Raw genomic sequence first — 14,368 nt, 5'->3', positions numbered from 1 at the left:
TATAAAAAAACTTTAAAATACAAAAAGTTCTCTTTACACATATCTTTTATGACTAAATTCTAATGTGACAAATTGTACATAGCACTGTCGGCCCAAAAAATGATATCATTTATATGAAAGACATGTATTTTTGCAAACTAAGGTACTACCCTTAAGCCCTCGAGTCTAATACTCACCAGAAGTTCTTTATACTTTGGCCTTTTGGATTCATCCTTTGTAAGGCTAAAACAATATAAAAATTGGATTGTTAAAGCAGAGAGACATTATACTGTGTTTTTCTTTTTTTTTAATGCAATAAACTTTAAGAATAGGACATCTTCTTTTGGAACAAATATAAAACCCAACAAAAATGAAGCTCAAGGAAACATTTTCTTGTGATTCATGATCAGGGCTTATATTCTCTCCTCAAAATAACCTTCCACTTCCCCTTTTTTTTTAATTGCCAGTACTTCAGGTACTTTGGTAAAATTAAAAACTAATTCAATAGTACAAATGAATTCAGCTTTTATTCAGGAAGACTTCTGGAGGCAGCTTACTAATAATAGTGACAGTGTAAGGAGTTCAAGGTTAATGTCACAGCTAGTAAATGCCAGAAGTGGAGACTCAGATCTAGTCTCCTATCCTAACCCATGGGTTTTTCCACTATTGTTAAAGTGAACTTCTTAAAAGTAACCTGTCTTAGGGATAATATATTAGATTGCTTATTTTCCTGGGGAATTTCTTAAAGAGCTTTTGTCTATCTGGCATTTTGATCCTGTAGGACAGGAGTTCCTAAACTTTATTGCATTATAGACCCCCTTTACCAGTCTGGTGAAGTCTACAGACCCCTTCTTGGAATCATTTTCCCAAATTAATCAAATTTAATATAAAGATTACAAAGAAAATCAAAGATTTAAATTTTTTTTCCATCCAAGTTCCCAGACTCAGGTTAAGAACCCTTGTTATAAGAGATGGGGACAAGAATTAAAAGGAGAGGAGAAACAGCTTTTAGAGAAACTCAGGCTTGACTCAGTCTTCAGGTAAAAGGAGGTAGGGGAAGCAAAGTATATTTTCATTCATCCTTAAGCATAATGATCAGCTGCTAAAACTCCTGTTGAGTTCTGGATCCTTAACGAAGTATTTTCTCTTTAAAAAAATAAAATAAAATTTAATTTCTTTAGAGGCACCATAGTGCAGCACAAAGTCTGCTGGATTTGGAATCAGAAGACCTGGTTTGAATCCTGAACTTTGTCATTACTACCTACAGGACTGTTGGCAAGTAACTTCATCTCTTTAGGTCTCAGTCTTCTTATCTGTAAAACAAGAGGATTGGGCAAGATTTTTATTCCTTCTAACTCTGCATCTGTATGATTCCTCCATCGTCATTATGTGGTGAGCTGGGGGGGGGGGGTGCAGAGAGAAATGTATTTACATAGATAACAGCATTCAAGCAGGAAGATGCCTTGAATATGAGCTCATCTTATAGATGAGGAAACTAGCTCAAATAGTTAATACTAAAGATACAGGCAGGAGAAAGGGAACAGACTGGAGTCTAGACTTACTCCAAATTTACTGCCCTTTCCACTGCTTAAAGAAGCAGATATTCTAGGGATCCTCTATTACTTTATTTTCCTGATACTTAGTGTCTTGATTCCTTCTAACATTTTTAAAAAAAGGCATTACATGATAAAATGATAGCAGCTACAAAAAAAAAGCATGAGAAAGCAACATGAAAGCTGCTAAGAAAGGAGACAAAAAATTTCAAAACAACTTTTCGTAGCAGGTGAACTCAGATTAAAGGCAAAGGATCAATGAAATACTCTTCTTTCTATAGAAAAAGTTTTCTATACAAAGAATATTTTTCTTTGTAACTAAGGATGGTTCTGAAAGTGAGAAAAAGATCAGGAAATACCTGTTTGTAAAAAATAAAAGGCCTTATTAAACTTTAAAGGAATAAGTGAAGATTCTTCTACTTTTTAGAAATATAAATGTAGAAAGATCCTGTGAATGGAATGAAAAACTGTTAGTTTTTCAAGTCCTTCACCCTTTGAAGGAGACAATACTCATTTAGATGTTTAGACTCTGAAATAGGCTTAAACAAGCTACATTACTTTTTTATTTATTCCTTAGAAATTGTAGTCTTAAAAAAAAGGTAAAATCTGATGAAAGTAAAAAAAAAAAGCAACTTTTCATTAGAATGAATCAAATTCCCACAACTGAACTTGTTAATAAATGAAAGAATTGGACTAGATAAGTCCTTTCTCACTTATAATCTTCAACAACTAAATGAAGGCAAATGAAATTATATGTGATGAAAGAGACCTGACTCTGATACAGACACTTATGTTGTGAGATACACTTATATGTGCATGCATGCGTGTGTATACATAAGTATGTACATAAAGTATTATTTATATTATAGAAATATCTAAACAGCACCTTTTGTAGGAAGGACTAAAATTAATAAGAAATTTATTGCAATTTCCAGGTAAATGTAAATATAAGTCAAATCAACGTATGAATAATCTACTGTTTTTACTCTGTGTTGTAAGGGTCAGAATAATAAAAGCATAATACAATTCTGTCATTAGTAGTGTTTAATGAAGCTGTGAATCTGGATACCATGGAATATCAGGTTAACTCCTAGCCCAGACTTGTTCTGTGAAGAAAAAGGATCAAATATTCAGAAGTAGGAATCTTGGAGACACTTCAATTCAACCTCCTTACTTTAGAGGTGAGAAAACTGAGGTCCAGGTTTCTAAGAAGAAACAAACAATAAATTACAAAGTTGAGATTTGAATCCAAATTCACAATTCCAAGTTCAGCACTCTTTTTACTGTATTGAACCTGTTTGCAGGAAGTAAAGAGTTGCTTCAAAACTCCTAGGAAAGTCAATTTCGTCTAAACCATAGAAATGTTCAGGAAAATCAAAAGAATGCCTAGAATTGGCTCATCTTTACCCTGAATTTCACCCAAATCTCTCAGTGTGATTCCAGGACAACTGAAAATTTTCCTCTCACAGGAAAACTTAACTATTCCAGTGCTTTCTAAGTATGCATGGACATATGTATATGTACATGTTTGTGTATATGTATGTGTCTATGTATATGTCATTAAACTAAGCACTGAGGAGGTTAAGAAAAGAAAGAAATTAAGACAAAACATTTGAATGACCATGAAGATATATTTGATTAATATTATTGACTCAAATGAGAGCTGTAAAGGAGTAGTTTACATTTTAAAATATAAGAATCCTCTTTTAAGATTTAAAAAAATTCAACATCACAGTAAATATATTGATTTAAGCTACATTATGTAATTGTTTTTGTATTACTAATGCCTTGCACATAGGGATAGGAGTTGGACCTGCTATTTAACTGATACAGAGAACTGCCAAGTGGGGGAATCTTTCTAATAAATGAACCTTCTCTGCAATCTCAGAGAGCTGCTTAAAAATAGTAATAGCTTAATTGATTTGCCTAGGGTCCTATAATCAATATGTGTTACATATTGAAAATGCTAGCTTTTCCTAGCTCCAAGGCTAAAGTTCTCCATTCACTTTGTTACAACCTCTTGTACACTGTACTTATTAAATGCTTATTGAATTAATCTATTAATCTGGATTCAGGGAGCCCTTCCAGTGACGTTACAAGTACTCCCAGTATTCTGTGACCCCTCAGATTGGGAATTACTTGTGTTGGGACCTGAAAGTCAGGTAAGGGTTGGATAAGCAGAGAAAAATTGGAAAAGAGGTCCAAGTCACAATGAACAGGTAGGAGCAAAAACATGCAATGAGTAATAAATTTGGCATATTCAGAGGACAGTGAGAAGCAGAACTTGGATGGAAAAGAAAGTAATTTTTTTTTGTTCATTCACTAATTTAACCAACATTTTTAAACCATCTACTATGCACAGAAGACTGTGATAGACACTGGAGAAGATTCAAAAGTCCCTGTTCCTTATGAAGCTTACAGTCTAAGAGAAAGATAAAACATATACTCAGGCAACTATAATATGAATTAAATAATTACTAAAGAGTTGAAAAGTAGTAATACAAATATTATAGTTAACTTTGAATTCAAAACTAAAGAATTTAGATTTAAGTCAATAGGATAAAGGAGATATTTTGGTTTGGGAGTCTTAGTTTTTGTTTTAACAGGAAGCTAAAACAATGAAATTCATATTTCAGGATGACTAAAATATGTTGGTATAAGGCAGTTTGGAGGGTGAGAAACAAAAGTGAGGAGGACTGGTGGGAAACTGATGCAAAGATGAGATTTTTCAGGTAGGGTCCTCACACTGGCATGAACTTCAATACAGCTATTATTATAGTTACATCAAGTTTCAGTGTGTTTTGTACTCACCACAAGTTGACAAAGTTAATGAAGCTTGGGGAAAATTCCCTTTCCTCGGAATTACTCAGCTGTGGGGGATCTCCTTTTACTACTTGTGTCAGCTGATCAAATACGCTGTTCCACTTTGGGTAAGGGAATCGGCCCGTAGCCAGCTCATACTGAGGAAAGGAGAGAGGTAAAAGCAACACACACTCGGAATCATTTAATAGCCCATATATGTGGCTTTAAAATTCAGGCCCCCAAAGAAAAGTTTTGGAAAGGCCCCTACCTAGGACCCCAAGACAAGATCCCGGTAGGGCTAGGGTAATCATTTTGGGGAAACTGTAGTGTGGAGCCCATAGATATCTACAATTAGAAAGCAGGCAAATAAAAGAAGCTACATATCAGACAAATTCAAGGACTTTGGGCTACAAAACTACCTTAGAAAAAGGACATGCTTGTGTGCAGGTAGGACTCCTTGAGTAATCAACTGTCAGATCAGATTTCTAAATAAATCTTGAAGGGACCTCAGAGGTCATATAATCCAACCCCTTCATTTTACAGATGAGGAAACTGAGGCCCAGGGAGGGTGAGTGACTTGCCCAAGGTCACACAGGTAGTAAGCATCAGAAGCAGATTTGAATTCAGGTCCTCTGACTCCAGAGCCAGTCTTCTTTCCACTGTATCATGCTGCCTCCAATTCAGAGACTCCTGAGTCCATCCAGAGTCCATCCAGAGAAGATAGCTCTATCGTGAAGGGCATCTGAGAGGTGAGGACGAGGGAGAAGGTAGGGAAACAGAGTCTAAATGGGTACACCCTAAGGTGATACAAAACATTCTCCTCATTGAGGGGTTCTCTGAGATAGGTCCCAGGTACTTTGTATTTGGCCTTTTACATCAGAGGTGTACCCAGTTCTAAGAAGGGGACCAGGCAGAAGCCCTTGGTCAAGCATTTCCATGAAGTGAGGAATGAACATAAAAACTACAAAATCAAATATGAGCTGAATTCAATGCACAAGTCTTTGGAATTTCTTGCTTTCTTGTCCTGTTCTATTTTGTTATTACTGGGACATCTAGTATTATACACCTGAGCAGAAGCACACCCTCCTCCCCTCACCTCAAATTAGGTTTATAGAAATGATAATTACCACACCTCCTAAAACCATTCAAAACAAAATCTGTATATCTGTTTCACATAAACCCCTAAAATACTTTGCAATCCCTAGCATGTGGATTTCTTTTCTCCTTCAGAATTATTTTTAAAAGAATCTGGTCCTAAATAAGAATTTCTTCTAAAAAATATAAAAACAAATGGTCATCTACAATATGCCTCATATACTAAGATATGCCTTTCAGAATAACCTTTAAATAGTTAAAATCAAGTAGCGATAAAAAAAATCTAATTTCTTTATACTGACAAACTGTACTATTTTGACCCTGTTATTATTAGACTACTGATGTTACTATTAGACTACAAAAATTATTGGAGAAAAGATGACAATTGAAGGGAATAGCACACCAGGGACAATTGTTCCACAGTCCTCTCCACTTTAAGTCAACAGGAGAACTGGGTTACAATGTCAGCATACCCATAGAATAGTAACCTAACATTCAAAATCAGCACCAGCTTGATAGCTGGGCAGACTTTGTCTTCATGATGTGTATATACTGGGAAGCCCTCTCTCCAACATCCTTCCCCCCTCTGCCCCCCCACTCTGTATTTCCCTCCAATAGGCTAAATGTTATTAGAAATTAATTCTTTAATTTTAATAATCATGATTCTATATCCTGACTTTTTCAAAATATAGGTATAGCTCATCTGGAAAGTATACTTCCCTTTCTTTGTCTGACCTAACAAATTTTATCAACCCCATTTCTATTTTCTGAACATACTTTAACTTAATAGTTCAAAAGACCAGAAAGTTTAGATTCTCTATTACCTAACAACTATCTGGCTTTATTCCAGGAACTCTAAGTTCTCTTGAGGTTTAATCTTCCACACTTCACAGTGGACTGACTACCCAATCCCATATGCTACTGTCTTATCATTTGTTTACATTTCAATATGAATAATTTTGTGAGATATTTTTCTGGAGAAAGGAATTTAATAGAGATGAAGGAATACAACATATACTTTTTCAAGTCCCACCACATGAGAAAAGCTAAATTAGAATGGATCTGGGGAATCAATAAAATCACTGGAATTCTTTCTTTCTTCTCTACTGACACTTCTATGAAAATTCAGGATCTCCCCATTCAAGTAACTTACTTGCTGCTATTTAAATGGCAATTATATTGCATTCATAACAAATGAATTCATATGCATAATGAAAACATGAAACATCACCTAGATGAATGAAGTTCAAGTATTACCACATGTAAATGAAGAAAAGCATCCTGTAATAGCTGGGTGATCCTTCTAGGCACACTCCTTACTAGATAAGTTTGAAGAAGTTCATTTTAAGGGGGATGGCAACCAAGTGACAAATCTATTATTTGAGGAATAAATCTGATTACAAAAACTTTTGGGTGGATTGGTACAGATTATTTCTTCTCCACCTGAGGATTTGGTTCAAATGTGGCTAAAATGTACATACTGCCTTTCCCCAAATTAGAGGTTAAAGTCTGACATCATTTTGGTAGCCAATACCCCAGAGACAGACCTCTTCAAAATAACCTAGTTAAGAGTCAAGGTGGCTTATTAGGAACAGCATTAAATTTTATGTCAGGAAAGACATGGGTCCAATCCTGCCTTCAATACTTACCAGCTGCATGACCATGGGCAGGTTACTTAACCACTGTAATTTCAATTTCTCCATGTGTAAAATGGAGACATTATGCTTGTAATATCTATATTTCAGACTTCTTCTAAATAGCAAATTAGATAAAAGTGGGGGGGGGACTTAGATTCTTAAGTGAAATGGAATTGTCAGCTATTATTACTGATGGTAACTGTTTCTGCTACTGTTAGCTAGGTTGACCCTTGGATGACAAGTACAATTCGTTGAAAGGTCAACAGAACTAACTTAAAAGAATCAGCAACAGTGACCCTATTGGCAAAGTCTTTGAGAACTCAGAGTAAATATTATACCATGAAGGAGGACTATAATAAAAAAAACCAAGACACAGAAAAAGAAAAACAAAGATGAGGGAGACCTTCTCCCTTAAACTGTCAAGTGACATGGTTTAAGTAGATAATTTTTTAAAATAGCTTGCAAGCATATAGCAAAGGAAATGACTTTTTTTTAAACAAGGAGGGTATCTGTTTCAAACTGTTGATAAGTTAATTTTATTATAATATAATTATAACAAGGAATTTTAAGTATTCTGGACATTCTAACATTGTGACAATACTAAAGTAAGTATATCCTATCTAGGTATTGATCTATTTTAAAAATTATGTACCACTGTGACCATAAGTTGTTTGATTGCCTACTAGCAGTCTAATACTGTTGGCAGTCCAGGAATTAACTAATTTGACTGGGTATTTACTATCTACAATCAAGAGTCCACAAGAAAGAAAAATCAGGAAAGAAGGCAGTATGTAGAAGCTATATAGCTAGCAAAACTTTGTGGAAACTACTTATTTCAGGCTTTGTTGTTCTTTTTCAGTTAATAAATATATTTAACAATTAGGAAATTAAATAAAAAAGAAATTACTTGACATACCAGTGTGATCCCCAGACTCCACACATCAGAACGGACATCATATCCTTGTCTTGATGCACTTGGGTCTATCCTTTCAGGCTAGAATAAAATTGAAAACTCCAGTCAATATAATATCTAACTTCAACATGGGAATAGGAACTCAGAAAAAAAACAGTATATTCAGGGATCTTTTGATAGGAAAGAGAACAAATCATTAGGGATAACATTTTTTTTTTCTCCAGGAAGCTCATGGTATTTTTACAAATTATATTCACTGGCACAATTTTCCCAACTCACAAGTAAGAAAATAAATGTGCCTAAGTCAATTGCAAGAATAACCATACAAATATTTTTAATGTTATTATTAAGGACCAAAAAGCTATTATTGCTAGAGCTGATAATTTTTTTAATTTAATTTTTTTTAATTTAGAATAATATAATGAAACACCTGCCAAATAAATTTTAAATTTTATTAGAATCTCAAAAAAATTATGAGGTAAAAATCCTTTTCTTAAGAGAACAATTAGTTGTCTGTTTAATTATCAAATTTTCTTTTCAGCTCTGATCTTTTCATCAGGAATACCTGAAAATCCTTTATTTCATTAAACATTCATTTTTCCCTTTAAAGATTCCATTCAGTTTTGTTTTGTTTTGTTTTGCAAGGCAATGGAGTTAAGTGGCTTGCCCAAGGCCACACAGCTAGGTAATTATTAAGTGTCTGAGGCCGGATTTGAACTCAGGTACTCCTGACTCCAGGGCCAGTGCTCTATCCACTCTGCCACCTAGCTACCCCTTCCACTCAGTTTTACTCAGGGTTTTTATTCAAGGCTATAATCCTGGTTCTTTTGACTTCTGGAAAATCATATTCCAAACCCAATGTCACTAAATCTTCTGTGATCCTGACTTCTTTGATATATGAATTATTTCTGGCTTCTCAAAGCATTTTCTCTTTGAGCTGGGAGTTTTGAAATTTGGTTGTAATAGTCCTAGGAGTTTTAATTTTGAGAACTTTTTCTGGATTGATTGGTGGATTCTGTCAATTTCTATTCTTCCCCTTAAATCTAAGATATCAGGGCAGTTTTTCTTGATAATTTTCTTGAAAGTATGATGTCTAGGTTACTTATTTGATCATGCATTCAGGTAATTCAATAATTTCATTTCTCTTCAAGATGACAAAAATAGGGGTGGCTAGGGGGCGGAGTGGATAGAGCACTGGCCCTGGAGTCAGGAGTACCTGAGTTCAAATCCGGCCTCAGACACTTAATAATTACCTAGCTGTGTGGCCTTGGGAAAGCCACTTAACCCCATTGCCTTGCAAAAAAAAAAAAAAAAGAAGATAACAAAAATATTTACATGTACAAAAATATTTGTAGCAGATCTTTTACAGTGGTAAAGAAATAGAAACTGAGGATACCCATCAATTGGGGAATGGTTGAATGAACTGTGACATATGAATGTGATGAAACATTATTGTCCTATAAGAAAACATGAAGGTCAGGATAACATCAGAATAGCCTGGAAAGACTGGCATGAATTGATGCTGATTGAAGTGAGCAAAACCAGGAGAACTTTGTACAAAGAGCAACATGGGATAATGATCAATTACGATGGGCTTAATTCATTTCAGGAGTACAATAATCAAAGAAATTCTAAAAGACTTCTAATAGAAAAAGCTATGCATATCCAGAGAAGTAACTATAGAGTTCAAATGCAAATCAAAGCTTACCATCTTTGATTTTTAAAAGTTGTTTTATATAATATATTTTTTCTTCTCTAACATTTTTTATCCATTTTGATTTGATTCTTCTTTCACAACATGATTAATATGGATCTATACTTAGAATGGATATATAATGCATAGCATATATTAGACTGCTTTCTGTTGGGGGAGGGAGAAAAATGTGAAACTCAAAATCTTGCAAAAAAAAAGGAAAATTGTTGAAAACTACCATTTCATGTAGTTGAAAAAATATAATAAAATATTTTTAAAAAACCATTTCTTTCCAATCTTTTTTACAGGTCAGTTGCTTTTCTGATGATAATTTCACATTCCCTCCCTCCCCTTTTCCTTTCTTTGATTCTGTTTTATTGTTTCTTGTCTCATGAAGTCATTAGCTTCTACTCATCCAATTCTAATTTTAAGGAATTTGTTTCTTTTTGACCTTTTGTACCTCTTTTTTCACTTGACGTGTTCTACGTTTTAAAGAATCCTTTTCTTCACTGAATTTTTGTGCTTTTTTTTTACCATTAGGTCAATTCTTTTCTTCAGTATTTTTTATACCTCTTTTACTCATCCGTTAATTCTTGAATGATTTCCTTGAATTATTCTCAATTCCTTTTTCCTCTACCACTCATCTCTTTCTTTAACTCTTTGAGGAATTCTTGTTAAACTTGGGTCCAATTAGCATTTTTCTTTAAAGGTTTTTTGGTAACTTTTCACATTGTTGTCATTCTCTGAATTTGTCTTGGTCTTCTTTGCCACTATATAAGTTTTTAGAATCAATTTTTTCCCTTCATTTTCCTAGGCTATTTTTTCATCATGAACTTTGAGGTAAACTTGGCCTCTGCTCATTTGCAGGTGGGAAGGCAGTGCCCCAAGCTTCAGTGCTTATTGTGCTACTCTTTTTAGCATTAATTCTAAGAGTCTACACATTTTGGGGTTTCTAGGAGAGATGTGGTCATTGCTCTCCTGATCTATATATACCCTGATCTTTTACCAAGGATGGGTGGCCCTCAGCTGCATGTTTTCTCTTTGCTTTGCAACTGTGATCAGGGTCCTTGCTCCCCTATGACCAACCCCAAGCACTTTTCTCTACCTTGACACCACAACTCAGAACTGTATATGTGCCAATCAGCATCAACTGTACCCAGGATCAGCAAAGATTACACTATAATCTTTATGACTCCCACTCTGGGTCGAGAGCTCCTGAAGTTGCTGCTACAATCACTATTGCTTTCATGTATGTGGACTTCAGATAGCCCTCCACCAGTCTCCATTCTGGTTATATCAACTTCTCCTACATATCTTTTAAGTTTTATTCAGTCAGAAAAGTATCTTATCCTAACTTTTTGGTGGCTCTACCCTTCCCAAATTTTGATTTGAAGTGTAATTTTAAAGTTGTTTGGAGGGAAATGTTGGGAAAGTTCAGCTGGATGACTGCCACTATTCCATCATCTTGGTTCCTACCAACTGAGGTTTATAATGGATTGTACACTCAATAGGAGTCAATGCTGCAATATGCTGCCCCCCACCAAAAAAAAGGTAATGTAATCTGGGGTTCTCATGGAAATCTAAATTTCATTAGAATTTTGGGAAAAGAAAGTGTATATACATAACAAGAGATGATCATACTGCTGCTGTCTGCTAACCTAGAGTACATTACTGAATTCTAAGTGTCCCATTTCAAAAAGGTCTTTAATAAGATGAAAAGCAAATAAGAGACTAGGTTTATATGGTAAAGATATTGATCATGATATTCAGGAATTGGTTAATTCCCAAAGAAAATGGGGACATATAATATGGGAAAGATCAAATTACAGGGAGATGTGATAGTTCCTTTTATATATATAAAATATTGTCATGTGGAAAGAAATTTGTGAACTACTATGTGCCATAGATTTACAAAGAATCGCATAATCCTAGTCAAATTGAGCTTACAAACTAGGTATCTATTTGTTCAAGTAATCTCTTGAACCCAATTCTTGAATCTTTTCCTATTAAAATTGACTTTTATTAGGTTCAGTCTACTTAACTAATTCTTAGACTTTTGACTGTTCTTCCCTAAGTTCGTTATTATTTAGCATTGTGAAACATGCAAATCTGATAAAACATGTCACCCATACCTTTACCCAGATCATTGGTAAAAATGCTAAGCAGGACAAGCAAAGATCACTGGAGAACACTGTCAGCAAGCATTTATTTATTTCTTCTTAAGTTTAGTTTTTATTTTTTCCCCTCAATTACATGCAAACAAAAATTGCTAACATTCAATTTTTTTAAAATTTTGTTTTCCAAATTCTCCAGTCCTGTCTCTCTTTTTGCCAACTCAAGCAATCTGAAAGTTTATACATGTGCAATCATACAAAACACTTCCATATTAGCCATGTTGCAAAAGAAAATGCAGACCAAAAAAAAAAAAAGAAAAAATAAAAGAAATAATAAAGAATTAAAAAGAAAATTTGAAAAGTATGCTTCAATCTGCATTCAGACTCCATCAGTTCTTTTTTCTAGAAGTAGACAGTATTTTTATTATGGATCTCAGCTAAGTCATTCATAGTTGATCACCATACAATAATACTATTATTGTGTACTGGTTATGCTCCTTTCACTTTGTATCCGTTGATGCAAGTTTTTCTGAAAGCACCCTCAGCAAACACTTATTAATTCCCTATTATGTGATAGGATACATGTAGCCTAAGGTACATTGGCATGAAATTATTAAAAAGTACTCTTCAGATCTAGCCATCCACTAGTTGTGAATCCATTTCATCACTATTTTGAGCAACATACCAAGATATCTCCAATGTGTAAATCAAAATCATTCAAGATTACTTAGAAGAGGAATAACCAATTCTGCTCAATTACCCCCAATAATAATTACCAGATGGGACATAAAACAAGTTTATTTCTTCCCTGAGATGGAGAAAATTCTGATCAAGATTAAGAAGGGCTTCTTTCTGTATACCAAATTGACTCCTATTTTCTCAAATTATATTGATTGCAACAAATCCCCAAACATTGAAGAACTTCCTAAAAGATCTTTAATTACTCTAAAGAATTTACCTTGTCCATCGACTCAAGATGTTTCAACATGCATATGAGTGAACAACCTATAAAGTTTGTCCAACATCCAGGGCAGACATTAGAAATGAATAAGAAATTGGGCACAGAATTAGAAAGCGAGAGAATAGGTTGGTTTGCTTTGCACTGACCTCAAACATTTTATTATAGCAAAACTGCATCTTTTCAACACAAATATTTTACTGATGTGTTATAAGACATGGTGACCTAGATCACCATGAAAGAAGATGAGTATCACACAAAGGTGGGTATGCTATATTGTAGAGATGAGCAGCATTCAATGGTTAAGCAATAAAGAATTATAAAGAGTCAGGATGTCATCAATATTACAGAGAAGAGGAACTTGTCACATGATGGAGATATGACAAGAGGATGGACAGAGAAAATGCTCTGTTAGTGATAATGATGCTTGTCCCTCATTCTTGAAGAAGTTCATGATAACAGGGAGGTAATGCCATGACAGTGAACTAGATTTGAGTGAGGAGGTACTATGCTAAGTCACAGGCCTCACTTTCTTACCTGGAGCCATCTGGATCCAGTGGTCAGATATGAATCAAGATGACTAGAGATGGTCTTGGATGTGAGGCAATCAGGGTTAAGTGACTTCTCCAAGGTCACTCAGTACCAGTCAAGTGTCCGAGGTCACATTTGAACTCAGAACCTGCTGACTGACTCCATGGCTGGTGCTCTATCCAATACACCACATACCTCTGTTGTATGAAAAGGAGAGAAAGCTAGCACTCACCTTGATTAGAATGGAAGAGGTCCCAGTGGTTTTTATAAAATATAAATAGTTAAGGTGTTTCCTCCTACTCTGTGACATGTAACCATAACCATGTTCTACTAAGTACTCTTATAATGTCAGCAGAAATCATAGTACTCAGAATTTGAGTACTGTAGAGCCTACATATCTCAATCTTTTCTATAAGAAAAGCAGGAAATAATTTGCTAAAATCTAGGTAAACTATAATAACAAGATTCCTCTTATCTACTGGAACATGCACAACACTATCAAAACAGGAAATATGGTTAGGCTAGGCATGACCTTTTCTAAATGAGGTCATGATAGCTCTTTGTAATCACTGCTTCATTTTTATATGCTAACTTACCATCCTATTAAATAATAAGCACTCAGGAATTTAAGTTCACTAGTTTGCAGTTTTCAGATTCCAAACTCTTCTAATTTGTGGGGTTTTTTTGAACTCTCCAGTACTATAATAACTCAACTATTTACTACAAACTTTCAGATATTCCTCACAATGCATCAGCAATTACATCATCCAGTTTGTTTAGTAACCAAGAACGAGTCAGGTGACTTGAATCTGTCCAGTCATAATCTTGTTTACATCTTACCTTGGATGTCAACTTCCTATTACCCATTTTAACAAAGGCCTTTCCCATCTAAAGGTTATTTCTTTGGTAACTGAGGAGTTCTACCTTCTCTGTTAAACCAATTACCAGTACCCTATCCACCCCAAGTAACAAGTGCTTGTTTCCCTTCTTTAATCTTCTTCTTTCCACCAAAGTAAATACAGCAGCAAATAGGGTATAATAACTTGCCCAGAGTCATACAAAGTTAATGTCTGAGGCTGGATTTGAACTCAGG

General features: G+C 34.7%; 1 protein-coding gene and 1 non-coding gene across 6 annotated transcripts in view; one reads left to right on the top strand and one right to left on the bottom strand.

Annotated features, from left to right (window-relative positions):
* Positions 1-14,368, bottom strand: part of MAP2K4 (mitogen-activated protein kinase kinase 4) — a 181,824-nt gene that overhangs the window by 25,573 nt on the left and 141,883 nt on the right. For 3 of the 5 annotated variants that reach the window (XM_074225137.1, XM_074225134.1, XM_074225135.1), the window contains 3 exons: positions 7,983-8,060; positions 4,344-4,492; positions 177-222 (listed from right to left, as the gene is read on the bottom strand). In XM_074225137.1, coding sequence (XP_074081238.1) covers positions 177-222; positions 4,344-4,492; positions 7,983-8,060 — 273 coding nt within the window. The other 2 variants (XR_012476011.1, XM_074225136.1) reach the window with 2 other exon arrangements.
* On the top strand, positions 13,473-13,601 carry LOC141515784 (U6atac minor spliceosomal RNA). Its single transcript, XR_012476528.1, has one exon. It is a non-coding gene; the product is annotated as a U6atac minor spliceosomal RNA (small nuclear RNA).

Source organism: Macrotis lagotis, chromosome 2 (genome assembly GCF_037893015.1).
Source record: "Macrotis lagotis isolate mMagLag1 chromosome 2, bilby.v1.9.chrom.fasta, whole genome shotgun sequence".
In the NCBI taxonomy this organism is placed as follows: Eukaryota; Metazoa; Chordata; class Mammalia; order Peramelemorphia; family Peramelidae; genus Macrotis; species Macrotis lagotis.
The sequence above is the reverse complement of the archived record's forward strand: the minus strand, read 5'-3'. Positions and strand labels throughout refer to the sequence as shown.